General features: G+C 39.3%; 2 protein-coding genes across 4 annotated transcripts; both read left to right on the top strand.

The window, feature by feature from the left end:
• Positions 1-91: 91 nt before the first annotated feature.
• wdr47b (WD repeat domain 47b) lies at positions 92-12,031 on the top strand. 3 transcript variants are annotated; one of them, XM_058400319.1, is made up of 14 exons: positions 92-271; positions 1,788-1,957; positions 2,148-2,231; positions 2,318-2,402; positions 3,488-4,266; positions 4,614-4,731; positions 4,949-5,118; positions 6,985-7,215; positions 7,365-7,532; positions 7,892-8,061; positions 9,238-9,408; positions 9,521-9,652; positions 9,783-10,001; positions 10,477-12,031. In XM_058400319.1, the coding sequence occupies exons 2-14, from the start codon at positions 1,800-1,802 to the stop codon at positions 10,617-10,619; spliced, it is 2,628 nt and encodes an 875-aa protein (XP_058256302.1). In that variant the 5' UTR covers positions 92-271; positions 1,788-1,799; the 3' UTR covers positions 10,620-12,031. The 3 variants fall into 3 exon arrangements, with proteins under 3 accessions (XP_058256302.1, XP_058256300.1, XP_058256301.1); XM_058400317.1 differs by having other exon boundaries at positions 4,611-4,731; XM_058400318.1 differs by having other exon boundaries at positions 1,762-1,957; positions 4,611-4,731.
• A 2,710-nt stretch (positions 12,032-14,741) lies between these two features.
• Positions 14,742-20,133, top strand: clcc1 (chloride channel CLIC-like 1). Its single transcript, XM_058401844.1, has 10 exons — positions 14,742-15,146; positions 15,227-15,334; positions 16,759-16,869; positions 16,950-17,174; positions 17,336-17,476; positions 18,100-18,199; positions 18,532-18,629; positions 18,715-18,861; positions 19,273-19,806; positions 19,933-20,133. Exons 1-10 carry the CDS (start codon positions 14,976-14,978, stop codon positions 20,026-20,028), a joined length of 1,731 nt encoding a protein of 576 aa, XP_058257827.1. The 5' UTR covers positions 14,742-14,975; the 3' UTR covers positions 20,029-20,133.
• Positions 20,134-27,679: the final 7,546 nt, after the last annotated feature.

Genomic DNA, 27,679 nt, shown 5'->3' with positions numbered 1-27,679 from the left:
CCAGGTTGTCACTCACCTCAAGGAACCGCCCACTTGGCTGTGATTGGTGGATTATGGCCATTTTTTTGGTGGAGACGCTGGGTGGGCGGGGACATCAGCAGCAGGACAAACGCATGCGACTGTTTTTTAGACGTTTTGAAACGTTTGGCCTTCCACACAGCTAATCTCCTACAGAAAACAAAAAAAAAAACGCGTGTAACATTAACTGAGAACATTGACCAAGCAGAATTACTGCTCCAGTGCACGACGAGCATCTACTCGACTTTTTTAGGTAAGGCTCTGATAACGCCACTGACTGATGATCGCTAGCAAAGGCACTTATTAATCTAATCACAATCATGCATTATTAATCCGACGTCCGATCACGCCACATGACTTGTATATCTGTCTGCTTCATACACCGGGTCGCTGTGTAATATGATGATGATGAAGGTGTTCAGACTACTAGTGACATCATTTGTAGCTTTCAGTGTTGTAGACCATCTGCAGTGAGACTGAAGTTGCTGCAGCTATAACATAAACAACACCACCGAGGTTAGACCTCAGTGGTGAGGTTGTCTCACCACTGAGGTAAGACAATAAATATATTACACAATAAAGTTGTACATCTTAAGGTCGTTACCCAACAAATCTAAATACATTATATGGCCAAAAGTTTAAGGACACCTGACCACCACACCCATATGTGCTTGTTGAAACTCCCATTTCAGTGTGTCTGTAAAGATTCTCAGTCATCCATGTGCAGTTATCTGGATTTCTTTCTAGTAAGATTGAAACATTTCACTACTCATCCAAGCAACCAGGTCGAAAATCCTTCTCTCAACAGAGGTGAAGGTCTTTCGCACAATCTGTCTCTTATTTTTCATGCTGCTCTTTCATCCATCCCCAAGAGGAAAGCCACACCTAAGGACTCCCTGTCCACTCTCACATTGAGATCGTTACCCCTAATGCTTCAATACACTTTCCCTTGCTCTCCCTTACTCCTAACACCTTCCCTTGTTCCCAAGGCTGCTTAGGGAGGGGAGGGTCCATGACCCTGGAGGACACAAATCAATGAATTCTGCCAACTTCCCTTAGACAGAAGAAGCTGCTTGGATTAGTAGTGAAACGTTTTGCTCAAACTAGAAAGATGTCCAGTTGACATGACTCAACTTCCAGATTCAATTTTAGATTTAATTCCTTTTTGCTGTTATAATGAGCACCAGTCTTCTGGGAAGGTTTTCCACTAGATGTTGGATTGTGGCTGTGGGGATTTGTGTTCAACATACAAAGACATTCTATATAATTGTGTGCTTCTAACTTTGAGGCAACAGTTTGAGGAATGACCACATGTGCTTGTGATGGTCAGGTGTCCATAAATCTTTGTCCACGTAGTGTATATCAATATTTTATCAATATATCCCTGTCCAACAAAACATACACAATATGGCCAATAGCATACCTGTGTATATGTGTTTCTTCCCCAAGCTACTGGAGAAACCTGACCTCATTAATGCTGTTATGGCTGATTGGGAAAAGCACCAAAGCCACATTCCAAAAAATAGCACAAACCCTCTAGAACAGGCTATAGACAAGCCATCACCTCTAATAGATTTTCCTTTAATTCAATGTGGCCTGCAGCTTGACAAAAAAAAGAACTTGAGAGGATTTCTCTGAGAGTTGAACTCTCTGAAAGGAAATTTCACATAAAATTGAAACCTATGCCCAAATGTAAACATGGTAAACATCATGCTAATCTAGTTTCTGTAAATCTGCTTTTAGAAAAATGGATATGTGTACTTCTACAGGAACTGGACACCATGACGGCAGAGGAGACAATTAACATCAAGGAAGCAGAGATCATCAAGCTCATCCTGGATTTCCTCAACTGCCGAAAACTGCACATCAGTATGCTAGCCCTGGAGAAGGAGAGCGGTGTTATTAATGGTCTCTATTCGGATGATATGCTCTTCCTCAGGTCGGTGTCAGCTTGCAGCTGATTGGATAAATAGAACCAGTGTTAAGAAACTGATACACTGACTTTTCATTGAGTTCAAATTTGTGAAGCAGCAAACACCTGTTTTCCGGGAGGTATATGTGTGCACTTGACTGCACTGCTTCTTCATGCACTGTATAACCTGCCTTATTTGTTTTTCTGTTTGTCCTAGGCAACTGATCTTAGATGGCCAGTGGGATGAGGTTCTTCAGTTTATTCAGCCACTGGAAAGTCTGGAAAAATTTGACAGAAAAAGGTGAAGGAAAATAATTTCACATTCACAAAGTGGCACAATCTATTACCCATGTTATTGTCTTACATATGTTTCTGTTATCCCTAAAGGTTTCGTTACATAATTCTGAAACAGAAGTTCCTGGAAGCACTGTGTGTGAATAATGCCATGTCTGCATTAGATGAGCCTCAAAATGTGAGTTGTTTTGTTTTTTTGGGTCAAGCATCATCATTTTAGTTTGATTTAGGAGCTGTGCAGTATAAATGTGACCCAATATTTGTGTGCAAACGTCATTAGAAGGCCTGCGCAAATCAGGATGGTGATGAAAAATAGTGGCTATTGTTGAGAAAAATAATGTGTCATTGTTGCTTATAGTGTCAGTGTTTGCACTGCACTGCCACTTTCCTCTCATGGCTGCTTCTCATATCTCCAGTACATTAATATTTCACACTACTACACTGTATTCTTGTTTTATATTTATTCTTATTTTGTTTTTAATGTTAAATTACCTCTAGTTTACTTCTAACTCTCTGTGTTGCTCTAATAGGTGAATGCTCTAATAGGTCTGTCTATCTATCTGTCTGTATGTCTGGTTATGCTAAGGTAAGACCTCACTGTCTGCAGCAGATAAGGTTTCATAGAAAAGGAATAATGTAGATGCCAGAAACACTTTTTTTATTATTCAGGTATAACCATTGATTGTTTAGAGGTTTTGCTTGGATCAGTGATAATATTTGAGCACTTACAAGTCCAGTAGACAAGTAGTTTGCTGTTCTGATGCGTATCCGTAGTATGATAATGAAATGATTAGAACTGGCTACAATATTATATCGTATATATAAGTCCATAATGCCCTGTTGGCATGATGTTGTGTCTATGAATAGCAAGCATGTTAAACACATTCAATTTACACAATTGTAGACCCTGTCACAAAGCAGCTTTACAGATATTTGGGTGTAGATTTATATTTAAAACCCTAATGACAAGCCAGAGGTGAAAGGGGCATGAAAACATCCCTGAGCTGACAGAATAATAAACTGAAAAGGGAAAAAAATTTATTAGTTAGCTAGAGTTTGTTTATGGTTATTATTTATCATTTCCTATGAGACATTATTTTATATCCAGTATGTAATATACCTTGCTCATGTTCACGACATACGATTTTTCACAATAGTGGATAAAGACTCCTCACTCTTCACCCTCTGATACAGTGTTTCTGCATAATCAGTCTATCACCTAGCTCTATTGTGACTTTTATTTACCTTCTGTTGCATCCTCAGATTGAGCTAACAATGCAAGAGGCAGTAAAGTGTCTGAATGCTCTGGAGGAGTTAAGCCCATCCAAAGAGGCCTATAGTAAACTGTGCCTGCTGCTGACGCTTCCTCAGCTCACGCACCACGCTGAGTTCAAGGACTGGAACCCGAGTACAGCACGTGTGCGCTGCTTTGAGGAGACATGTTCTTTAGTGGCTGAGTTCATTCCTGCTGACCGCAAGCTCAGCGAGGCCGGCTTTCGGGCTGGCTCAGACCGCCTCTTCCAGCTGCTTGTTAAGGGTGTGTTGTATGAATGTTGTGTGGAGTTCTGCCAGAGCAAGGCGACAGGGGAGGAGATCGGCGAGGCAGAGGTTCTGCTGGGTATTGATGTGCTATGTGGCAACGGCTGTGATGAACCTGACCTGAGCCTGATCTCTTGGTTGCGCAACCTTGCGCCTGCTACCTTTACATGCCCCTTTGAGCAGAAGATGCTCAATGTCCACGTGGACCAGCTGGTGAAACCGACACGTACAGCCCACACTGATCTGCTTGTGCCGCTTCTTGCTAAGTTTTCACCTTCCCCGGCCTCACCGCTGAGACGCCCTCAGTCAGCTGAAGCATATGTATCACGTTCACTCAACCCGGCACTAGATGGTCTGTCCTATGGCCTGGTTGGTAGGGAGAGGAAAGTCACAGAGGGTGATGGAAAACAGGCTGCTCCAATGTCACACTCTTTTGCTAACTTTGGTTTAAACAGCAGCCACAATGTAGTGGACAATAACATATTTATGGAGACACCAGAGAGGTATGAAGATTTGTTGACCTAAGAAAATTTTTAAGTTGATGTTATTTTTTTGTATTCCCATCTATTTCGCATCCATATGCATCTATTTAAGTAATATTGAACATTTCTCCAAGAAAACAATTAGTATTGGTGTACTAGCTTAACCAGTTTGTACTGGTTAAAGGAATATTGCCATTAATATATATTAACATGTGTCGCTGTCCTTGAACTACATTGTCAGTTGACTTTTTCCATGGAAAAGGATCTTTGAGTCTGTCTTTACAAAAGAAAATACTGATGCTTTGAGAATGATAAATGTAATGATCATCACTTTGTGTTGCACCATGCTGCCTGCTTTTCTTCAGCAGTTCGAGGTCACACACACAAGAAGAAAAATTGAACCCTTCAGTAGAGCCTAACACACTCAGTCCCACTCAACCCCCTAAAAACGATGGAGAACTTCCTGCTTCAGTTAAGATGACAGAGGTGATATTTCCAATCCTTTCAAACTAGGTTAAATTGCTTAACATTGCTATAGGGTTATATTAGCATTGCAATAGCCTCAAAATATCTAATTTTTGTAGAATTGTATTTCTAATGAATGTAAAGTTGTGGGTTTGATGTTTCTTGAGGGTGCTTTTTCAGAAGGCAGTTTGATGCCTCCCTGTACTAACTGTGTGTATGTGTTTCCTCACACTTGTAGGAGCAGCTGCAGGAGTTCCAGCGTCAGCGACTGCGTGTGCAGCATCACTTGGAGCAGAAGCAGCAGCATATGCAGCTCTACCAGCAGATGTTGCTAGAGGGAGGAGTGCAGCAAGCCAGTCAGCCCTCAGGTGCCAGCCAGCAGAACCTCACACAGACCTTCCTCAGCAGGTCAGAGGCTCACACACATGTGCTAACACACACATCAACAAGACAGATGCTTAGGGGTGAATAAAGAGCCAACATATGCTGTATTAGCGGTGAATAGATTGCTAACAGATGTTGTTAGTAGGGTGTCCCATTAGTTGCTTAAACTTATCGGTTTGATTGTAATAAGCCACATGGAGGGGTTTTTGCCTGTGGGGATGAACAACTGTGTTTTTTATGTTTAAATACCATAACTTAAAGTCAACCACCATTCAAACTCATTTCATAAAGTAAATTGAGTGTAGTTCAATGTGGGTACAGTTGTTGAACTGAAGACAATGTAATTCCATAATGCCATAATGGAGAAGCATCAGCAAGCTGCAAGAACACTGGATTTAATGATCATATAGTAACCTATAAAAAATAAACAAAAATTTTGTTTAAATATAAAATGTTAAATAGTATTGGTACTATTAGAGTAATGACCTACTTTTGGGTGTAATATGCAGATTGGGATGTGCCCAAAGTTTTGGAGATTGAGTCATTAGGAGCAAATTATTGCGAATGCTTCTGCTGCAGTCGTCTCCTCTGTGTTACTTTAGAATTGCTAAGATAGAATTGATGCAGCTCAATTTGGTGGAACATCATATATAAATTGAATTGATGTATAAATTGCTAAAGTGTTTGGCTTGCTAGCATGCAAATACACTGACCACTTTCACTGAAACACCTGTACACCAGTTCAATTATGCATCATTTTTTCATTTGATGAAAGGTATCAATAAGGAAAGGGTTACAAAAACATTCCCAAATGATTACATACTGTATACCATGGAACATGCTAAAGGCTATCAACAACTGAGAAAATTGAGCACCACAATGACACCAGGATGTCTCTAAAAAATAAAACTTACCAGAGAGGCTGGCAAACCTACAGCAACATTAAAGGAACTACAGGAATATCTGACAAGTGCTGAATATTCTCTGCATGTGACAAAAATCTCTCATACATGTCTGGGCAATTGGGTAGGATGGCAGCCCTTTTTCCTCACAAAAAATATCCAACTAATCCAACCCAAACCATGTGGCAAAATGTCTTATGGTCTGATAAGAGGAATTCCGAAAGGTATAATAATTCCACTATTCCAAATGGTATGTTTGGATTATTAAAAGATCACACTAACCATGGTGAAGCATGGTGGTGGACTGGTTTACAAATTTTCATCCAGAACTGGGGATTTTATCAAGGTGGATGGACGCATGAATAGCTACAAATACCAGTCAAAATTAGTCCAGAACTTTCAGCTGTCTGTTGAGGATGAAAAGGAATTTCACCTTTCAACATGGCCCTTACAGTCTGATGGATAGAAAATGTTTCTGCAAGAAAAAGTGGGAAAAATTAAGTCATGATGTGCTACACTGCTAACTGACTCTTATCCCTAAAGACTTTGTGGTTAACAAAATCAAATGGAGTTTCAACAAAATATTAGTTTACGGTTGGGCACACTTATATAACTAGGTTATTGTACTTTTTTTTTTCTTTTTTTTTCCCCTAAATATTTTCTGATGGTTTTGACTTTTTAATATGTTACGAAGGTGGAAAACGATCTGATCTGATATGATTTATCTTGATTTTATTTTTTTACATCACAAAAACCTGCCATTTTCAGATGTGTGTGTATATCCATTGTAACATCAGCTTCCTAGCTCTCGATCATTTGGCTGTGTGAAGCCAGACTACTTTCTAAGGTTGCAGCATATTAACAAATGAAAAATCTGAAATCCATATAGGTCTGAAACTATCTGCCAAACCAAGTGGCCCCTTTAATTAGTATTTTCATGACTGAATGCTTCTTTAAATTTTACAAAGTTGGGCTTCTCTTTGAACAGATCCATCCAAAAGCTGGAGGAGCTGAATGTAGGGATGGAAGACCTGGGGGAGAACATGCAAGCCTTGGCTCAACAGTGTAACAGCTCACAGACTGAAGCGCAGCACATGCATACACCAGAGTCTGATGGAACAGGCAAAAACAAAACTGGTGTTACGAGCAGCACTCCTCAGCGAGCAGGCAATCGGGGAATGCCTTCATTAGACGAGTCTCCGGTGCTGGTCAGCCGGAGGTGAGGGGACTTTCAATCACTTAACGTCCCTGGGCTCTGGAAAAACCTTCAACATTGTAATTAGTCTTACTAAAATTTCATGATATAGTATTAAAATATATAATATTTTTTCCCCTGCTAATTATATGACCTTTGGTATGACAATAAAGTGTGTTTCAGGAAGACAAACCCAAGTCCCCATTCATATCCGTGCACATACTGGAGGATACACAAGCTGTGCGAGCCGTCGCATTTCATCCTTCTGGAATGCTCTATGCTGTCGGCTCAAATTCCAAAACTTTGCGCGTGTGCATGTACCCACAGGACCTTAGTGCCAGGTATCAAATTAAGATGATGATTCTATGTGCATTATAGAGCATTTACCAGGACATAGTAATATCCACTAGTGATTTTTTATAAAAACACAACAGTGACATGAAATGGACGACAAAGCATAACGATTTGTGTGTTTGTTAAATGACACACAACGAAGCTATTATATAGAGGCAGAAAAGAAACACATTTTTTGGCAGATAGTAAATATCTTTATGTACATGTGAACTTTGAGTTGTATTATAATCTGTTATTGTATATTCACAGTTGAAGTGCATAGTAATATTAATAATAATATCAAAAACAATTCAAAGGTGGAATTATGATAAAATGATTTAAAATTTTATGATTTAAAATCTCACAGTGCAGAAAGTCCAGTGAGGCAGCCTGAAGTCTGCTTCAAACGCAACAAACACCACAAAGGCTCCATCTACTGTGTGGCCTGGAGTCCATGTGGCCAGCTTCTTGCTACAGGCTCCAACGACAAATATGTCAAAGTCCTACCTTTCAATGCTGAGACCTTCAACGCTACAGGTGAAAATGGCAAAAATTTAAGAGTATGTTTCACTTTTCTGAAATGTTCCACTGGACAAAAGAGTATAGTTCAGAAAATGAAAAAGAAAATCCCAAATATTTTTAGTTAACCCAGTGCAGAGTGAGACATAACATATTCGTGTACCTGTTCTGAACTCGGTTAACCTTTCTGTCCAAGCAGCATGCACGCTGAGCCAGGACATATGGGTTATGCTAAATATAGTGCAGTCTCTGAGTAGGAACAGCCTACGTCTTTTTTTTCTTCTTCTTCTTTTTTGTAATGTCCATTTTGTAGTGGCTTTAGGACATTTTATTTGTTTGTTTTATTGTCAGGAATATTTTACTTGAACCACATCCTTAAACTAATACCATTGTTCATGCTACCTAGGAATATGCACAAATTAATATTTCACTTCACTATTCATTGTGTTACTATTCAATTTCATTTTCTAACTTCATAAGTTTCAAGCTTCCTGGTTTCTGAGTGGCGCAGCAGAAAAGCATTTACCTTGTCGAGTTCTATTCCCAAGGAGAGATGCAATACTCCGTCTTCCCAGTCGATCAGAGTGACTCAGTGACCTAGTTGTGGGTGTTTGTGTGCTCGTGTATACAGATGAAGGCTGTTATCACTTTCCTCTGGGTGTGTTACATTGCCCTTTAGTGCAGGAAGAGAAGCAGTTTGAAATGATGTGGTTGGATATTTTCACGTCTTGGAGAAATTTAAGCCTTTGGCCCCACTGGTCAGTAGATGTTTGTATTATGTGGGAGAGTCTTGGGACTTGGAAGGAATTTTTACCAATTTATGGAGAAAATGGAAAAAAAATCAAGATTCCTTTATTGCAACAACAGCTCGTACAAGAGCGTAAACAAAACAAGCGTATTTTTTGAAAGTTAAACATGATACTGTATTAATGTTTCTTAATATAAAAAAGTGTAGTAAATAGCTTTTTCTAGATGTGCTCATCACTATTCAACCCATAATCTTCAGATTGTTTTCACAGACAAAGAAACAGACACAGATAGTCAAACCCGAATTCAAGTTTGGAAAACAAATAGTCCTGATTTTGGGGTTTGTTAATGTTGTGCCATGCTGCACTGACTGAAGGAAACTGCTGTAGCAGCCACTGTTTTCACTGCAGAATCTATTCATTACTGTGTGTGTTTGTATGCACACAGGGCCAGATCTGGAGTTTAGCATGCATGATGGGACCATTCGTGACCTGGCATTCATGGAGGGTCCAGAGAGTGGTGGAGCTATCCTTATTAGTGCAGGAGCAGGAGACTGCAACATCTACACCACCGACTGCCACAGAGGACTAGGCCTACATGCACTCAGTGGGCATACAGGTACACACATGCACATTTAAAGAATCTGTATATTATAGCAGCAATATTTAATGTTTTCTGGCATAACAAATGATGTCTTATGGATAAATGTAAGTCATGTGTGTATCATTAGGGCACATCCTCTCCCTCTATACATGGTGCAGTTGGATGGTGGCATCTGGTTCTCAGGATGAAACCGTGCGTTTCTGGGACCTGCGTGTGCCCAGCTGTGTAAAAGTGGTCAGGAGTGGCCTGCATGGACCTGGTGGGTTATATTCAAGATTTTTTCATTTCTAGTTCAATGCCAGATAGTGAATGCATAAATTATAAAGTAGAAAGTGTGTCAGTGGTGGCAAGTAAATTGTGTTTGATGAGGGTGATGGTTCTTAAATCAGGAAGTGCAGTGGCCTCTGTGGCAGTGGACCCGACGGGACGCCTCCTGGCTGCAGGGTTAGAGGACAGCCACTGTATGCTCTACGACATCAGAGGGGGTCGAACAGTTCAGGTGTACAACCCCCACACCAGCGACATTCGCTCTGTTCGTTTCTCTCCTGGAGCTCACTACCTACTCACCGGCTCCTACGACAGCAAAGTCATGATTACTGATCTACAAGGTAGGCAAGAAGACACACTTACACTTAGCTTTGTACACACTCAAAAAAGTCTGAAATATATCAAGTATGATTTTTTTTTTTTTTGTACTTGAGTGTGGCCAATCAAAACAATCCCTGCTCCAATTTAATTAATGTATTCATTTTAGTTTGTCTAATAACTTTTGGCCCACTAAAAAAGGGGCACATATTTAAAGTGTTGTAATGCCTACACACAATTCTTATTTAAATACCCTTAAATTAAAGCTGGAAATCTGTACTATGAGATCATGTATGCTCACTGGCCACTTGGCACTGAGTGCACCATTTTGGAGAGAAGTGAGTACAGTTCAGCTGAACTTTTCCTAATTTTTGAGCACTGTTCAGGTTGCAGGATCAGTATCTCTGGGAAATATTTCTCCAAGAAATATCCTTTGTTTTGGAACAACATCAGAATTTCAGTATTTCTTTAACTGTTGGAACTCATTTTTTCCCCCAGGAGACCTAACAAAGCCACTGCCTGTAATGGTGGCCGGTGAACACAAGGACAAGGTGATTCAATGCCGGTGGCACACAAGAGACAGTTCCTTCCTGTCTTCTTCCGCAGACAAGACTGTCACACTGTGGGCACATCAACCATAATCTTCTCTCAGAACTCAGAGAAAAAGCACAAAGAAATTAGTTCCATGTAATTCTTTATAAACTGACATAATTCATGCAAAAGAACTTTATATTATTTTTAATTTATAATTTAAACTTTTCATAAAATAAGACCTGCATGTTAGCTGCTAAGTAAAACATTTCAACTGAGCCAACTAATAAAAATGCTGAATGTTTATTTAACAAACTACAGAGCTATCATTTGTGCCATTTCAGCTATATAGAAATTGATTCTGAATGTCTAAACTGTTTTCTGCCTTCAGTTGGGTAATCCATAGGTAGGTTTAAAGAATGTTATAGTATCTCCTGGTATGAAATTGGGCTAAATAGTCCTAAAAAGCTACTGCTTCTCACATACATTTACCATCCACATTATTAGGAACACATGTACACATGCACATTCATGCCAATACTGTGGCAGCAGCACAGTGCATTAAATCAGGCATGTACAGGTCAAGAAATTAAAGTTCACATCAAACATCAGAAAGGGGAAAAAAATGTATGATCTCTGTAATATGATTGCTGCTGCCAGATGAGCTGGTTTGAGTTTTTCAGAAACTTCTGGGATTTTCACACATGCTTGTCTTTATAGTTTACACAGAATGATGCAAAAACACAGAAAACTTTGAGGGAGCAACAGCTCCATGGTTAACTTGATTATATGAGAGGGAAATGGCCAGATTGGCTTGAGCAGCCAGGAACAATATAGTAACTCATATAATCACTATTTACAACTATGGTGAGGAGAAAAGCTGCTCAGCATTTTCAAAACATGGAACCTTGAGGTGGTTAGGCTAATAAAGCAGAAGACCATATTGGGTTCACTCCTGTCAACTAAGAAGCCGAATCTGAGGCCTGCAGATCCTACTCTAACAAGATTTTTTTTCTTTTTAAAACACCATTATGTGTAATTCTGTCCAGCTCATCTGGCGCAGTTACCAATTTACACAGTTACACATCCTAATGTTTGATGTCAGCCTTAACTGAAGCTCTTGTTCTGTATCTGCATGAATTCATGCATTGCACTGCTGCTAAATAATTGAATGACTGGATAATTGCCTGAATGTATAGGTGTTCCTAATGATGCACACAGTGAGTGTAATGCAGTAGAATTAGTCTAATAAATATTTAGCATGATGCAGATATTGATTTTAGCTCTAGCTCTTCAAAGAGCAGATTTAACACAAACCTTTTGGCATGTGTGTTCAAATAAAATGTGAAAATGTATCATACTGTGTGAATGTTTAACGTATTAATATAAAAAACTTCATACTTTTGTTCACTCTATTTGCACTTTATGACTGCTGTGAAGCACCTTGTACTAAATGTGCTTGAAATGTGCATTTGTTCCTTGAAGCCAAGCTTTAAAAACTGACAATATTAAATATACCATTAAAGAGATTGTTGTTCAAAATTTATGTTCGTTATTTTTCAAATGCATTTTCTATGCCAATATTGGGGCAGAAGTATGTCACTCAAGGCTATAATGCATGCTCACAAACCTCCAAACTGCTGAAAGTGAAAAAGGAGGGTCTTCTCCTTTTGATGAGGTCCAATAAACTTTCCCACTAAGTGGTATAAGGGTATAAAAAAACCTTGAAAATAGTCACCCTTTTAACCACTTAAATTTTAGACAGCCAATTGCCACCCCTGAAGCAGAAATCACAAGTAGGTCTCCTGCTACTTAGAAAAAATGCACTTAGACAGTTTGAAATTTAATCCTATAGCTATACTACTTGTTTGGTGCTGGAATCGAACCGCATTACAAAGTCTGAAGAGCATGATTAAATTTGAATAATACATATGAAGCACAAATGATGGTCTTAAAGTTGTCTTGATTATATCCTTTTATTTTATCATACTTCGAAAAGAGCGCAGTAACATAGGAGACCTGTTCTTTGGTCAACCCCTCAAGACAAGAGTACGTGACAAATGCAGGTAGGATGCATCTCAGGATGACCATCTTGAAAGCCCAAGGCCTCCAAATGAAACTACACTGAGTACAACTGAGGACATTCATCCCTAATATATCCAGGTGTGGCAGCAGGGCATGCTAGTGTGATTTTTCACAAATCTGTCACTTTTGCTTAACAGTGTTGGGTCAGCAGTCGCAAAAGACACAGTTTTGATAAGATCTCTGCTGCTTATGGCGTGCTTGTGGAAATGGTGCATTTTTCATAATAGTACTGTCACACTGCTTTGTCCCAAAATTGGCAAAAAGGCTGCTGCTGTTACCTCACCCTTGATGCTGTTACCTCATTATTGTCAAAACGTTTTTTTTAAGACCCTGCCCATGTTGACCAACCAATGGCAAAGTGGACACTTTTTGTGTTGGCCCAAATCTAGCAAATGGTACACTTTTCATAACAACTTTGCTGCCTTTTGCCTAACATTAGCCCAGTGTTGGCACACTTTTCATAACAGCCCTGCTTCTACCGGCCAAATGCTGGCAAAGGGTTCACATTTTTTATGATCCCCACTGTCAGGAGATTAATGTTGGCAAATTGCGCACTTTTCATAACAACTCCAGTGACATTAGGGCAACAACCCCATCACCCTAGGGGTGCATAATTTTTGTATAACCGTACGGTCTGTTGTGTGTTATTCCTTAAATAAGATTGAAAATAAGTGATGAGTCACCCCTGAAACTGAACTCTTTCTTCAAGTCACTATATACAGAGAAACTTTGTAGTTCCATTAATGAGAAATAATGTGCAACAAAACAAAGAAAACGAAACTAACTAATGACAGGGACATATATATACATATAGCACTGGAAGACACAGATGTGTTAGCTGGAATTCAAAACCCTGCTTTGTGATCCATTACAAGCTGCACTTCATGATTTTGACCAGCAGACTCCACTAGTGCAATACGTTTGGGAGGAAAGCTTTATTGCTGCAGAAAGCTTCATGTTGCCAACACTGCTGTAAACACTGACAAGGAAAACGCCCTTGAACATGCTTGAAAAGGTGCATTGAAATCTCCATCAATACTACCAGACTACCATGAGTCCAAAACTCTGTTGGAAGGAAACAAACAGGACAAAATAGATTCATAATTATTCAGAATAATGCATATAAATTCGTAACTATCAGATTTCAGCAGAGTCTGTTCATGGACTGAATCATCAATCTCTGACCATGCTATAACACTATAATACTAGGGTCCAACTAAAATAAAAGCACTTTTTATTAATAGACTAAAAAAGTCCGTGAAAGCAGCTTTTCTGAGGCCTCCTTTCCTTTAATATATATTAAAACATTTTAAACGCAACATAGGTTTAGTACGAACCACATAACCATAATAAACTAATTGAAAATACTGAAAAACTGGCGACTTTAATACGAACTACTAATTTCATGCGATGACAGCAGCGCAGTGTATTGTCATATTGTTTGTCATGTTCATTCTGAGATGCTTTTTTATGAACATTTTAATATTAGCCACGCACAAACACTCAGTGTTGCCATGTTTGGACTGAAGATTTCCAGCCCAACTACAGCTTAAGCCAGGTAGAAAAAAAAAATACCAGCCCAAAATGCATACTTGATAACTGATACAATAACAAACAGAAAACCCAAAACAAATAGGTTAGTGCAAAGGGCACTATTTACACACACACACACACACACAACGTTAGCTGCCTGTATACGTTTTATTTAATTAGCAAATATGACATCAGAATTTTATAGCAGAATAATAGCGTATAAACACGCTTACATTTCGCCAATCAAGATTGAAGCCTGATTGGACAGGACTCTCCAGAACCTTACTGGCTAAACTGAACCACATTATTAATCAACATTGCATATTATACTTTATTATAAAATTCGTCTGAATGGAAAATCTAATAAAATATCATGTTTATAGTCAAAAATAAAAACCCGCCAGTTACAGCACAAACCAGCCCAAATTTGATCAAACCCGCCCAATGCATTTTTTTTCCCGGTTAGACGTGTCCAAAAAGGAGTCCAATTGGGAGGATAACCGCCTAATCTGGCAACACTGCAAACGCGTTCTACGAGGTCACGTGGTGTACTCATCGCTGCAGAACTGACGCCACCTTTCGTGCGGTCACGTGACAGGATTATTATTATCGCGAGATCTCGTTTCTAGAGGCTGTTTATATTGGTCTTCTCGGCTCTTGAGAGTGAGATATTGTCAGGATTTCTCGAAGTGTTTGTTTCATTTAGCTCCGAAGTCTTCTGCGTCTTTTTTTTAACAGCAAGCGGTTTTGTTTTCTTTCATCAAAGATAATTTCTTAAACATTTATCTAGCACGTTATCCTTATTTAGCATTACGATTGTAGTTTCAGTAAAACAAGGTGTAGTAATAATGATGCCCTCAGTCAGGGTGCTCTTGTGGTTTTATTGCGCTCTCCTCGTTATTAATAGTTTTTCATTGTTTGCTTACGCGAAAGATCATTCTGAAAATGATGAATGGGTCGATCCATTCGACATGCTGAACTATGATTCATCAACAAAAACCATGAGGAAGCCTCCAGAGGTAAACGCTTGAGTTACTGCAAATAAACTAGCTACAGGAATTAACTTTCCTCAGTTGAAACGATAGCTCTTGTTTTCTAGGCCTCCAGCTACAGTAATGTACCGACTAAACGAAGGGAATACAGTCCAGAGGCTCGGTGTCCAGATATGAAGGCGTGCACTGACAAAGTGAACATGCTGCAGCAAGAGGTGAGTGTTTTAGTAACAATATAAACGTGCACGAAGTGTGTCATTTCTTTAGAGTGTCTCTTCTACAAGATTTTGGTCCACATGGTTGCATCAGAGATTGTCAGGTGTGCATTGATTTTGAGATCTGGGTTAGGGATGTGTTTTGGGGTTGGGTCTGTTTATCATGCTGGAGGTAGCCTTAACTACTACAGGACGGTTTACAGTGCACACAATGTTAATGAACACTAACACATTTAACACACTGGTGTGCAAGTGTGTGGAGAAAGTATTCTGTGTTTTGTTGGAGATGGCAGCAATGTTCACTTTTAATCTTTGCAAAATAGTAGTGCTAAGAATTTGAAGGATTCAGTACTGGACACTGTGGATAGTTATCACTGGCCGAGGAAAAGGGTTGTTTTGTTTTTTTTGCTTGGGTCGTTGTGTATGCACAACAGGGATAGCTGGTTCCCCTCTTGGAGACTTCTCGCAGTCCATGAGCCTAAGGACTGTAAATCTGTAAGCAGCAAAGTTCAGGAGCAGTAAATTGACTTATTCCACGTTGACATATACAGTGTTTTTATCACTGCAGGTCACCAGTTGCTATACTATGAAGTTGCAGTACGAGTTTCTACTGGTTGCCATAGTGATAGTGTATATAAAACGCTTAAATGAAAAGATTTGCAGTTTGTATATAAAAGTCACTTGTGTGTGTGTGTGTGTGTGTGTGTGTGTATATATATATATTTATATGCATCATTTCATATGAGATGAAGGAGAAGCAGTGTATGCTCTTTGCCACGTAGCACATCCGCTCTACTGTCTTCACTCCCATTGGTAGTCACTGTACCGAGTGGCTCTGCATTTGCATAAAGATCAACTTTTCTCAAATGTTTTGCATTGCTGGACACTCCCACATCTAATCGCCGACTTTTGCTGTGTTATGTCAGTGGAAGTCACCGGCTTTTATTGAAAATGAATGATCTTAAGTCGCTTTATTGCTGTGATTAGCTGTGTATGTGTCACAATACTTTTATGCATTGCATTGCTGAAATATGATTGGCTAAATGCAGTCGGTTAATTGCAAGCAATTTAAAAAATAAATGAAAATAACCCAAAATGCAATCAGCAAAAAAAAAAAAAAAACACAGCAACGTTAACTTAAAAGGGAAAAGGGTTAGGTCCTCATTTAACACCACCTAGGATGTGTTAGGATCAATTCTGAGAGTGTTGATTCAGACACAAGAGAGATGACAATGGTAGGAGCAGAAACGGATGTGAATTCTAAGCATTATCAGGGTTCATTATACTTGTGACTGGAAATCAAGCCAAATTTTATTTTTAAGCCTTTTGTATATCAACTGAGTTGATTGCTATTTGCCTTGAATGTCTTCATGTTCCTCAATAACTGTAGGTAATTATATTTTCTCTTTGTAAACCTACTCCAGATTGAAGAACACAGAAGGAAGGTGACATTTTCCCCACAACAGCCAACATGTTATCCTGTGTTCAAGCGCTTCCTCTCAAAGCTACTAAAGGAAATGAAGAAACTTGAATTGGTATGATAATTCCTTAAGTCACGTGTGCCATTCTCTTTGTATTTCTGCGCTGCTGATTCTCTATTTGTTTGAACTTGTAGCCCACTGCTCAGACTGCTGAAATGCACTATGATGCTGAGGTGAAACTTACCGGTCAAATGGTGTCAGAAATCCAGAAAATTGTGAATGATGACAGTAGCTGGAGAACTGGGGCTCTGGATGAAGCTCTTAGTCAAATACTTATCAATTTTAAACGTCATGACTATGAGGCCTGGGTGTGGCACTTTGAGGACACATTTGGTGTGGAGCTCAACACCCTTATAAAGGTGATAATCCGCCTTAATTAAACATATTTATCTATGTTCATGTATTTTGCTGTGAGAACAAATTATATTATGCACTTTAAATGAACAGAACAGAACACCGTGCAAAACAATTTACACTCACTGCTTGAACTTGTATTTTTTTTATTTTACATTTTAAACAGGTCTCTGTAGTTGTCCTCATCATTGTGACCATAATCTGCACTGAGATGTGGTCACTGGTGTCCTGGTTTGTCCAGTTTAAGAGAATGTTTGCCTTATGCTTCATCATCAGTCTTGTGTGGAACTGGTTCTACCTTTATCAGGTAATATTAAAGGGTCATTATGAATATATAACGAAGATAATTTCATGCTATACAATATACAAGATTATGGTATAAATTTATGACAATAAAGTTGATTAAGCTTTAAATCTTAGTTCGCCAATGCCTTCCATTTTCAGATATGTAATAGTTTCTAATGCTGCTGTTAGTCAATGTTATAAAACTGCTGACGATGGCCACTGCATCACAAAATAATGTTTATTGTAATTTTTCATGAAATTCTATCATATAGTTATATGCCTCAGAGTTGAAAGCAATTAAAGATAGCAATACATGTTCAGATGCAGAATGGCAGACCTTTTCCTCAGTAATTCAAAAGTGTGAGGCAAGCTGTTAAAGCAATCACACGCTGTAATTATTACATGGTTTTTGATGCTACAAATATGCATATAAGAATATTAAACCAAGGTTTAGCAATGTACTGCGTGAAATATTAAATTATGAATAGCAAGGAAGGACTGTCAATTTTGTGTAAAGTATTAGCAGTGGAAATTTTTTTTTTACTGTTTTTGTTTGTTTTTTTGTTTACAATGACCCAGGGTAAGTGTGAAAAGCCCTAAAGTGTTTAAACTGCTAATTTTATGTGGATATTTGACATTCTGTAGACTGCCTTTGCTGAACACCAAGCCAATCTTATAAAAATATGGAACCTTGAAGATCGATGCACCGGAGTGAAGAAAATTGACTGGATGGATAACCTCAAAGGTGAGATGCTGAATGTCACACTTGTCACTTTCTATCCATTTACGCAGTGCATGTCTCTGAGTAGAGCTGATGCTCCCCATAACTAAGAGGGTTCAGTTGAGGAGGTTTTGGAATATTATTAGGCTTCCCCCAGAGTTCAAAGTTCTGGGCAACTGCATCAGGCATGTCCCACTGGAATGAAGCCTCTAGGGCAGACCCAGGACCTGCAGGAGATAATATTACTTATGGTTAGCATGGAAAGGCCTATGGATACTCCAAAAGATGCTACAGTCAGTGGCTTGAGTAAATGTGTACTTTGTTTAAACATCGATATTTATAATTTTTCTTTTCAGAATGGTTTCGGACCACGTTGACTCTTCAGGATGATCCTTGTAAGCAGTATTACGAAGCCGTGCTTGTGAATCCACTCCTGCTAGTGCCTCCAATGAAGGTTCATACTGTTTCACTGCTAGGCTCATAATCTCATGAAAAATTGTCTTTGGCCTGCATGACCTGTTTCATGTTTGTTTTTACAGGCCTTCACTATTACCATCACAAGCCTTATTACAGACCCCATGAAGCTCTTGGGACAAGGCATTGGCGAGTTTCTTAGGGCTTTATTGAAAGACCTACCTGTTACACTCCAGATACCCGTGCTCATTCTAATTGCGCTCTCCATCCTGGTATGAAATAATGCATGGTTTTAGAGAAGAAAATAGAACCATTTTAGGGTGAAGAAAAAAAGAAATAAATGTACAACAACCTGGTTACATATGTGTGCCTTAGACTCCTAAACTAAAACTTGGTTGAAATACCTTCAGATTTCATCCTGGCATTTAACTTATTGTGTAAGATTCAGTGTGGCACATGTTGACTTGGCAATGTTTTTCCTTGCAAAAACATTCTAACTCTGTCAGATTGGCTGTGCAAGAGTCCTCTTCAAGCCCACAGATTTTCAATTAGATTTAGACTTGGACTCTGTGATTGTGAGCAAATTCCATTTGTTCTGACAACCATCATTTTCTTCCAACCCACTGCTATCATGTCTCATATAATTTCACCTTTGTTCTTTTTTATGTTTGACCTCTTTCCAGGCATTCTTTTATAGCAGTGGCCAAGCAGCAGTACACCATGCTGTTCTTAGGCCTCTGCGAGGTAACCGTCAGGATCCTCCACCCGGCATTGCACAGCAGCCTGCTGTTCTTCCCTTGCAGGAGCCAGAGAGGCACAGAGAAGTAGAAAAGGACTTGTTAGCTGAACAAGCTGCACTACCCAGACACTGTGTAGGACAAGAGGGCAACCATGTCAACCACATGGGTAATCAAGGGGGAAAAAGATCTGAAATTCGCCAGAGGAGACCCAGCAGACAGAGGCAAGAGCAGCAAAGGGAGTATGTGGAAACCCTGCGGAATACAGACAGTCTTTACAGTGGGAACGAAGCAGACACCTGGGAGGGAGCAGCTGCTGAGGACAGGGATCAGCATGCAGAGGAAGAACTTCACACATTCAGTAATGAGCAAATGGAGGAAAATGGGGCATCTGCAATTCCTGTAGAGAAGAAACTCAATCCTAGTGCTGAAACAGACAGTAAAGATAACAGAACATCGGGAAATACTGAAAGAAATGAGGTAAATATGCTAGTAGTTAATGTAGTTTATTTTTCAGTTTCAAACCCTTTTTAATAATTTAATTCTTTGATTAATTAGTTCATTATCAGTTCTATCCATATTTTCTTGTTTGTTTGTTTGTTGTAGGTAAGAGATTCAGCACGCAGAGATGCATCTAAGAATGAAAACTGTATTGAAAATATTGGCACTCGAGTTCAGGATACAATGCCGTGTGCCCCCTGAAATGTCCTTTTCTTAATTAATCATTGTACACTTTTTTTAATCATTGTACACTTTTTTAATTATTGTACACTTTTTTTTGTAAATAAATTCAAATTATTTCTAAATTATTATTTGCCCAGTACGTTTGTGAGAGTCTAGCATAATTATTACCTCACCATTATTTCCTCTAGTCTATATGTACACTATATTGCCAAAAGTATTCGCTCACGTGCCTTGACTCGCATATGAACTTAAGTGACATCCCATTCCTAATCCATAGGGTGCAATATGACGTCGGTCCACCCTTTGCAGCTATAACAGCTTCAATTCTTCTGGGAAGGCTGTCCACAAGGTTTAGGAGTGTGTTTATGGGAATTTTTGACCATTCTTCCAGAAGCGCATTTGTGAGGTCACACACTGATGTTGGACGAGAAGGCCTGGCTCTGAGTCTCCGCTCTAATTCATCCCAAAGGTGTTCTATCGGGTTGAGTTCAGGACTCTGTGCAGGCCAGTCAAGTTCCTCCACACCAGACTCTGTCATCCATGTCTTTAAGGACCTTGCTTTGGTCACTGGTGCACAGTCATGTTGGAAGAGGAAGGGGCCAGCTCCAAACTGTTCCCACAAAGTTGGGAGCATGGAATTGTCCAAAATGTCTTGGTATGCTGAAGCATTCAGAGTTCCTTTCACTGGAACTAAGGGGCCAAGCCCAGCTCCTGAAAAACAACTCCACACCATAATCCCCCCTCCACCAAACTTTACACTTGGCACAATGCAGTCAGGCAAGTACCGTTCTCCTGGCAACCACCAAACCCAGACTCATCCATCAGATTGCCAGATGGAGAAGCGCGATTCGTCACTCCAGAGAACACTATAATAACATATATATTTATAATAACACTCTTCGGTGTTTATAATGATTTTTTATTACACTCTCTGGTGTCACCCAAATGAGAATGGGTTCCCTTTTGAGTCTCAAGGTTTCATCATCTCATGGAGATTTTCCATGCCACTATCACCTCAGGCTTGCTCAGTAGAGATAACTATAAATATAAATATTATGTTAATTTAAGTCTATTATTAAACATTGAAATATTTGTTCTATATTTCTTATATTCTGTAAAGCTGCTTTGAGACAATTGTTAAAAGCGCTATACAAATTGAATTGAACTGGATTGAATTGCTCCCAATAGCCTTAGTATGTGTCAATGTGCAGCAAAAAGGTAGTAAAGCAGGCATTCTTCTTAGATGCATTTGACTGTTTCTCTCTAAGCCTGATGGACCTGTTTTAGAAAAAGAAAGGCCTTTTTTTTGCTGAGCTTTTACGTCAGACAAAGGTGGGTTGACTTGTCTACATCAGTCTCTTCTCCCTCTAGCTCTGTTCTCAACATTCTTGAATTCGTGAATGTTTCTGCTGGTGTTCTATGGGCAGCTTAGCTGGGGACACATGCCTTGTTGCATACAGAAGCCTCTTCATTTAATGCAAATCCATGTCACAATGTTGGTCCCCAGGTTTTTCTCACTGTAATCAGAAATACCTCTCTTCCTGTAGTGTTCCTTATGTTATGAACCCATCAATGATTTCATGGTAAGTAGAAAACCACTCCAATGGATGCTCCACTCTAGGTGAAATTTCTAAGGCATAATGTAGTCCCAGCCATCTCAATAGTTGCAGACAAGAAGGCCTAGAGAATGCCTAAGAATGTTACGCTTTACTGTGATGGTACCTTATATCTAATGCCTACTGACAAGGCTTATCCGTCTTTTATTGAGGCTGCAAGAAGATTGAATCGCAACTCCCCGTTTCAACAGGGGACACCCCCTTAGCATATCACTTCCTTTGGCAAATCTCCTGTGTTGAGTATCTCAGCTGTAGCAGACTTTTGGTGCGGATTTCTTGATACCACATAAGCATTGGGTCTCATATCTAACACATTCACACCAGATGATTTTGATAACTACTCTAAATTCAACTCAAAACATCAAAGATGAGTTGAGTGATCATGTTCAGCATATTGATAAAGTTAACTGTGATTTGGTTGGTGCCTGGTTAGGCTCCTGGTGACAATATGGCTGACAGGGTTTTTTTTTTAGGTTTCGTGGTTTTCTCTGACATTCTGTATTTGGCTTATGTCATGATTTGCTGTTGCTGTCTGTGTGTCCCAAAAAGCCTGAACCAGGCCCAGGTAGCTAAATCTACAGTTATGTTGGCTCCTGTTAGGCCCAATGCTTGCATATGATATAATAATTTAATGCCTGGTACATGGAGAGAAGTGTATGACCTAACCTTACACTGGGATCTAAAGATTGATAATCACATGGCCAGTAGTTAGAAAACATAAATAAAATTTAAGCATGCTTTAGTGGATCATCATCCAAAGTGGATATGGAATTTATTTTTATTATTTCTAGTTTTGTATGATTATGTGATGCATAGATACATTATTTAAGATCAATTTAATATGATTTGTTTTTCTTACTCATGATGTACACATCTGTTCTTTGTTCATTCAGAATGTTTTTACCATCTTTCAGGTTTTTCTATTTTTCTCTTGTTTTCTCTTGCTTTGAGCATTATCTATATGGTCTTGAGTGTGTCCTTTGCAGTGGTGGCTGGTGCTAAAAAAATGGTGAGTTGGGTGGGGGGCGCAAACAAACTTTAAAATCAAGCTGGTAGTAATGAGGACCGTAAGTAGCCATTTATCAGGTGATTATGTATCATTACTGCTAAGATAAAATATTGAAAATGTTACTGTTAAAGTAAACTGTGAAAGCATGCAGTAAATGTACTATGAATCAGATAGATAGATAGATAGATAGATAGATAGATAGATAGATAGATAGATAGATAGATAGATAGATAGATAGATCCTTCCTTCCTTCCATCCATCCATCCATCCTTCCATCCATCCATCCATCCATCCATCCATCCATCCATCCATCCTTCCTTCCTTCCTTCCTTCCCTCCCTCCCTCCCTCCCTCCTTCCCTCCCTCCCAAAAGGAAATGTACAGATAGATAGATAGATAGATAGATAGATAGATAGATAGATAGATAGATAGATAGATAGATAGATAGATAGATAGATCCATCCATCCTTCCATCCTTCCATCCATCCTTCCATCCATCCTTCCTTCCTTCCTTCCTTCCTTCCTTCCTTCCTTCCCTCCCTCCCTCCTTCCCTCCCTCCCAAAAGGAAATGTACAGCTTCCAGCAGTATCCAGAAACACAGGTAATAGAAAAAATAAGAAGGAATATAACAAAAAATACTAAAATACCCAAATTTAAGGGTACAAAAATATAACAAATACAACAAACAAAATATTACACAATTTAACAAAATATAGCAGAAAAATACAAAATACAGAGATATAAGGAATAAATATAGAGAATTAGATGAAAACAAGGTAATGTGCAAAACAAGTGTTTAAGGTTACAGACCTAGTTGATGTGCAAAAACTGTTTATGTACAAAAACTGCGTGTTTATGAGTCCTGTGCAAATCCCAGTTTATTGAGAGTTCTGTATAAACCGGAGTGTATTGTGTGTAGTGTGTAGTTTATTGTATAGTCCAGGACAGAAAGAGAGAGAGAGTAGTGTCAGCACTGACTTTTCCAACCCCGTGTGGAATTAAAGAGTCGCATTGCATGGGATGGGATGGGGGAGGAATGACCTCCTCAGTCTGTCAGTGGAGCAGAGCAGTGACAACAACCTGTCACAGGCTGCTTCTCTGTCTGGAGATGATGCTGTACAGTGGATGAAATTTGAGTTCAACGTGGGTTTATTATCAGTAATGAAGGTGATCATTAAAACACACACACACTGGAAAGTTTCCTAATCACAGGCCAGTGGCATTATTTGAAAAGAAATTTCACTCTTCTTTCTTTCTGGCTTGCAAATTTCTCAATGACCTTCTGGTTAAAGTCTGTCATCTCAGTCACCAGTCTCTTTTCCGTTGACAGTATGGTCAGTGCATTCAATAAGAAGTGCTAGAAAGGCACAGACTGGAAGCTTGACTGCCATCACTTGACAGCTGCTGAATTTGCAAAGCTCCTTCATTCTTTTTTACTTTATCTGAAAGCCTTGGGAAAGGGTATTTTTGTAAAGATATAACTGCGAGTCTCTCCAATCTGAGAAACTTAAAAGGATTTTTGGAACACACCACATTCAAGTTCACTTTAATCCCACCATCACACTAAGACAGAGACTTGTCCACCCCAAAGACCGGACCCCAAAACACAAGAGGAGTGACGTCATTTATGCGGCCCCATGTAGTGAAGAGTGTTCAGAGCTCTAGATTGGAGAGACTTAACAACACTACATAAAGGAATGTACCAACACAGAAGAAGTAACACCAGAGTCAGCTGTGTACCTTCATCTGAAAGACAAAGAACGCATTTGAGGAAGAAAAGGTACACAACTTTGACAGAGAAGGTAGATGGTTTGAGAGGGGAGTGAAGGAGGCCATCTATGTCCAGATGGAAAATCCTTCTTGCAACAAAGGTGGAGGTCTTTGGCACAACCTGTCCCCCCAATTTTTCATGCTGCTCTTTCATCCATCCCTAAGAAGATCAAGATCCCCTTCACACGTCCACTAAGAAAGCCACACCTAAGCCACACCCCATCCACTCTCACATTCGCTGATTGTTACCCCTAATACTTCAATACACTATACTCTCCTTCTCTGGGGTTGTTACAAAAAATGCTAATAGAGTTAAAATGCTTTAGTTAATGTTCATCAGAATAGGCATAAAATGTGCCTCTGATTCTTTGTCATCTTGCTGACAGCTGCTGGTTTTACACTCTCTTCCTTCTCTCTTTTCAAACGTTTTTCTTTAATTATTTGAAGTCATTTTGCCAACCTGCAGACTTTCACCTGATGTTCAATTTACACTTGTGATCATGATGTTTTTGTTAATTGTCAGCCAATGCTTACTTATGCCATTATTTTTTGAAATTGAATCTCTAATACACATCTACATAGCTTTCACAGTACAGGTGCCGACTGAGTTATTTGTTGCCTACTGGTCCTGCTGGTAATACAGGTATAGATAAGCAGCTGTTTTGAACGTGCAATGATAATGAGGGTGTCAGACAAATTGTCTTGTGGGGCTATGGTGTTTACCCGAATGTTCACTTTTGTCATTTTTTCAAAGCAGCTTTACAGAAAAAGAAATTAAGAATAAAAAGTTTAAAAATTTAAATTGATATTTATCCCTAACCTATCCTAACCTTATCCCTAGTGAACATGATGCAAGTAGAGGGGTATGTTAGGTAAAACATTAATACATTATTAGGAAAATATGTACACCTGCTCATTCATGTAATAATCTAATCACGTGGTAGGAGCAGTATACAAAAAAAGCCCTAATCCCTAGAGATGAAGCCACACAAATTCCCTCATTGTCCTAGGAGATGGCTACCACTACCCAGCACAAGGTGCTGCTTGGAGACTGGATTGTTTTTGTTGCGGCCGCCAAAGCAGACAAAAAGGGAGAGGACTTACACCACACGCTTGAGCGATGGGTGTAAGTGCTGAGAAGTGGGCACAGCAGGTGCAGTCTCTCCTGTTCCGCCAACTTGTGGGGTGGATAGCAGTGTCAGCTCTAATGTAGAAAGATCTTGTTGAAACACGTCAGACTGCTTCAGCTGTCAGTAGTGTAAGCTGGAAACAATTTCATTGTTTCATGACTTTTTTTGATGGCTTGAGAACTTTGCCATTGTTTTAATGACATTTCTGCATTTTTAAGTATCATATGACACTTTTCACCAGTAGCTATTAAATATATCCAGATGGAGTTTAGGCTGGATTAAGTCACCTTACCCTCAACTAGATTTTCAGTTTCCATTCACCCCTAGACTTAGCTAGGGCTGGTCTTGATTTAATTAGCTATAATGACCTGAAATTTTGTGATGAGATGAAATTCCATTCTTCCATTTTATCTTGTATATTGATCACTCTGGTCCTTGTGATGTTCTTTTGCTTCTGTTAGTGTACTCTGAGTCTCTGCATCTGTGAATAGAAACCTAGATATTGCTTTCTGATTAAGGAGCATATCTGCTTTTACATTCAGGAATATATTATTAGAATATATATTATACTTTCTTTATATCATGATATCAAAACAAACAGCTTGGCCAAACATTATGTAGCTTTAGGTGTTGCCTAGTCTATTGTTTACTTAGATGCAGATTTAGCTTAAAATTAGAAATGCAGTACACTGTAAGCCTGGATTTCATATATAATTAAACAATCAATTACAATGTACACAATGGCCAAAAAGAAAGAAAACAATCATCTGAAGGCAGTCTTCAAAAAGCATGTTGATATCCTAAGTGAGCATTTAACAAGACAGCTTCTAGCAGAAGGACAACAGACCGAACTGAGACCCAGAACCAATGGAAAAACATTGCCATCCCTTATATGGCCAGTGTATCTGAGAAACTTAAAAGGATTTTTGGAAAACTCCATATTCAAGTTCACTTGACAGAGACTTGTCCACCCCAAAGACCGGACCCCAAAACACAAGAGGAGTGATGTCATTTATGCAGCCCCGTGTTCAGAGCTCTAGATTGGAGAGACTTAACAACACTACATAAAAGAATGTAACAACACAGAAGAAGTAACACCTCAGGACCAGAGTCAGCTGTGTACCTTCATCTGAAAGACAAAGAACACATTTGAGGAAGAAAAGGTACACATCTTTGACAGAGAAGGTAGATGGTTTGAGAGGGGAGTGAAGGAGGCCATCTATGTCCAGATGGAAAATCCTTCTTGCAACAAAGGTGGAGGTCTTTGGCACAACCTGTCCCCCCAATTTTTCATGCTGCTCTTTCATCCATCCCTAAGAAGATCAAGATCCCCTTCACACGTCCACCAAGAAAGCCACACCTAAGCCACACCCATCCATTCTCACATTTGATGATTGCTTTAGTTATTGTTCATCAGAATGGGGATAAAATGTGCCTCTGTGACATGGCTGAGCCTAATGGGATGGTTTGAATATTTCGAAAAACAGAAGCAGACTCTCATGGAATTTTCACACATAATAGTCTCTAGGTACACATTGTCTGTAGATTCAAAAAGCATTCTGTGAGTGTCAGCTCTAATGTAGAAAGATCTTGTTGAAACACGTCAGACTGGTTCAGTTGTCAATAATGTAGGCTGGTGGTAGTGGTGTAATGATGTGGGGAATCTTTTCTTGTCACACACTGTGATACCAAGTGAACATTGATGGAATGCCACAGCTTATCCTAGTGTAATAATATGTAATGATTTCTTTCTTTATGTCCACAAATGACCACTCTTCTCTTGCCTAATTCCATCATGATAATACAACAAATCTACACCAGGTTACGTATGTAACCCAGTTCCCTGAGAAAGGAACGAGATGCAGCTTCATGGCTGAAGGTATGGGAACGCCACTACTAACACACTGAGACATGTCTGTCCTGGAGGTTGGAGCACCATTAGCCCTGTAAGATCCCTATGCTCCTCTCTGGGGTCATTTAAAAAAAATGCTAATAGAGTTTAAATGCTTTAGTTAATGTTTACATCAAACATCAGAATGAAGATAAAATGTGTCTCTGTGACTTGCCTGAGCCTAATGGGCTGGTTTGAATATTTCAAAAACAGAAGCAGACTCTCTTGGAATTTTCACACATAATAGTCTCTA

This window comes from Hemibagrus wyckioides, linkage group LG10 (assembly GCF_019097595.1).
Source record: "Hemibagrus wyckioides isolate EC202008001 linkage group LG10, SWU_Hwy_1.0, whole genome shotgun sequence".
NCBI lineage: Eukaryota > Metazoa > Chordata > Actinopteri > Siluriformes > Bagridae > Hemibagrus > Hemibagrus wyckioides.
The sequence above is the reverse complement of the archived record's forward strand: the minus strand, read 5'-3'. Positions and strand labels throughout refer to the sequence as shown.

Excerpts from the sequence above, each read along its gene's own strand:
- wdr47b (XM_058400317.1), top strand. The coding sequence starts at position 1,800 with ATGACGGCAGAGGAGACAATTAACATCAAGGAAGCAGAGATCATCAAG. Across the intron at positions 4,732-4,948 it reads CTTCAGTTAAGATGACAGAG|GAGCAGCTGCAGGAGTTCCA; the intron begins GTGATATTTCCA and ends TCACACTTGTAG. Across the intron at positions 10,002-10,476 it reads CATGATTACTGATCTACAAG|GAGACCTAACAAAGCCACTG; the intron begins GTAGGCAAGAAG and ends TTTTTCCCCCAG.
- clcc1 (XM_058401844.1), top strand. The coding sequence starts at position 14,976 with ATGATGCCCTCAGTCAGGGTGCTCTTGTGGTTTTATTGCGCTCTCCTC. Across the intron at positions 15,335-16,758 it reads TGAACATGCTGCAGCAAGAG|ATTGAAGAACACAGAAGGAA; the intron begins GTGAGTGTTTTA and ends AACCTACTCCAG. Across the intron at positions 18,862-19,272 it reads TAATTGCGCTCTCCATCCTG|GCATTCTTTTATAGCAGTGG; the intron begins GTATGAAATAAT and ends ACCTCTTTCCAG.